Source organism: Trypanosoma grayi (genome assembly GCF_000691245.1).
Source record: "Trypanosoma grayi strain ANR4 Tgr_1993_V1, whole genome shotgun sequence".
Taxonomy (NCBI): domain Eukaryota; phylum Euglenozoa; class Kinetoplastea; order Trypanosomatida; family Trypanosomatidae; genus Trypanosoma; species Trypanosoma grayi.
Window position 1 is genome coordinate 1 of NW_008827611.1, and position 1550 is coordinate 1550.

At 60.6% G+C, this 1550-nt stretch overlaps 1 protein-coding gene across 1 annotated transcript; it reads left to right on the forward strand.

Annotated features, from left to right (window-relative positions):
- On the forward strand, nt 1–1548 carry DQ04_19931000 (putative recombination initiation protein NBS1; the record flags this gene model as incomplete). Its single annotated transcript, XM_009317871.1, has 1 exon — nt 1–1548. A coding segment is annotated over one exon (1548 nt), but the record flags the coding sequence as incomplete, so codon positions are not given.
- Between the last annotated feature and the right edge of the window lie 2 nt (nt 1549–1550).

Below are 1550 nucleotides of genomic sequence, written 5' to 3' on the forward strand. Positions count from 1 at the left end.
CGCCTGGGCGCGCTGCTCGTGCGTGAGCCGGCGCCGGCGCCCGCGACGTTCTACAACATGGGCTGCAACTGCGTCGCCTTCCTGTACGTTACGCGCGACGGCTATGATGCGACGCCTAACGCTCTCCTCGCGATGGCGCAGCAGTACCACGTCACGACGGTCGATTACGTCAACACACTCGTGGAGTTGCTACGTGGAAAGAGTGAGATGACGCCGGCGGATTTCCCGCCGCCGGCCGTCGCCGCCCCCGCATCACCGCACCTCCCCGTGGAGGAGTACAGGCAGCCGTCCACGGCCTTTTACAGCGCGAATGAATTCCTCGCGGCGAGTCCGTCGCCGAGCAGGCCACTGCATCAGTACACCTTTATCGTGCCGGACGCGCAGCTCAAGAAGAAGTACGAAGCCCTCCTGCACTTCTGTGGCGCAACAGTGGTGCATATGTCGCCCGACAACGCGGCGATGATCCACACGTATGTGCCAGAGATGAAAACAGTGGCTTTGGCCAGTGATGAGATCTTTTCCGCCCTCGTCGTAGCGCTTGGGAAGGAGCCACACCCCAACACCATTGACCACAAGAACGACGGCAGCAGCAAGACGGAACAGCATCGGAGCGACAGCCGCTGCCCATCCCACGAGACCGAACTTCTAGAGGCGGCGTACACCACATTTTACCTGAATGGTGTGTGTGTCATTCCTGAGAAGAACATCCAGCGTGCCATTTTTACAGGCTTTGCCTCAGAGATCAATGGAAGGCCATCGTCGCGATGCCTTGTGTCCTCCAAGGACACAGTTCAAGAGGAGAGGAAGAGCGACGAAAACCGTGAAGCATCACCGGCGATTACGCCAGGACGCGCCGCATCGGTGGCTCTGTCAGTGAAGCAGCCGTCTCCATCCCCTGCGTTGTCAGGATGTGAGGAGACGACAACGATGAGAAGGGAGCTCAGCAAACCACTGACGGAGGTAGAGAAAAACTCCACACGGCAACCCTCCTGCAGCAAGCAGCTATGCGACGCTACACATGAAGAATTAGCCGCACTGCATGGTGACACCAATAGTCACAGGGCTAGCCAAGGAAAGCTAGAAGTGAAGCGAGGACAACAATCAGCGCTGCTGCCACTACGACAGAAGCAGCAGAATGAGCCAAATACGAAGGATGCGCATTCTTCGAAGGCGTCTGCGGTGACGCGTCATGTGGACCCTGCGGCTGAGAAGCGGAAATCAGGGTCCAAGTCGCCGAGCGTAGAGCAGTCGTCAGCGGTGTTTGTGGCGCTGGAGAAGCGACCGGTCGTTGCACACACGCCGTCTCAAGTGAACGCACCGAGCATGAGCGGTACATCCCCCCACCTGCAGCGCGTCGTTGCGCACAAAATCACACGGCGTCCGAGCCCCGCCGCGTCGCCAGCCGCACTGGAGAGTGAGCGGCGGCAGGCGTCGTCTTCGGTGGTGTCGTCGTCGTCCTACACCGCGTCGCGTCCGCCCTCGGCGGAGTCTCTGGTGGTGCCGCACCTCGAGGGCCTTGGCGGCGCGCAGCAGCAGAAGCAGCGGCGCCT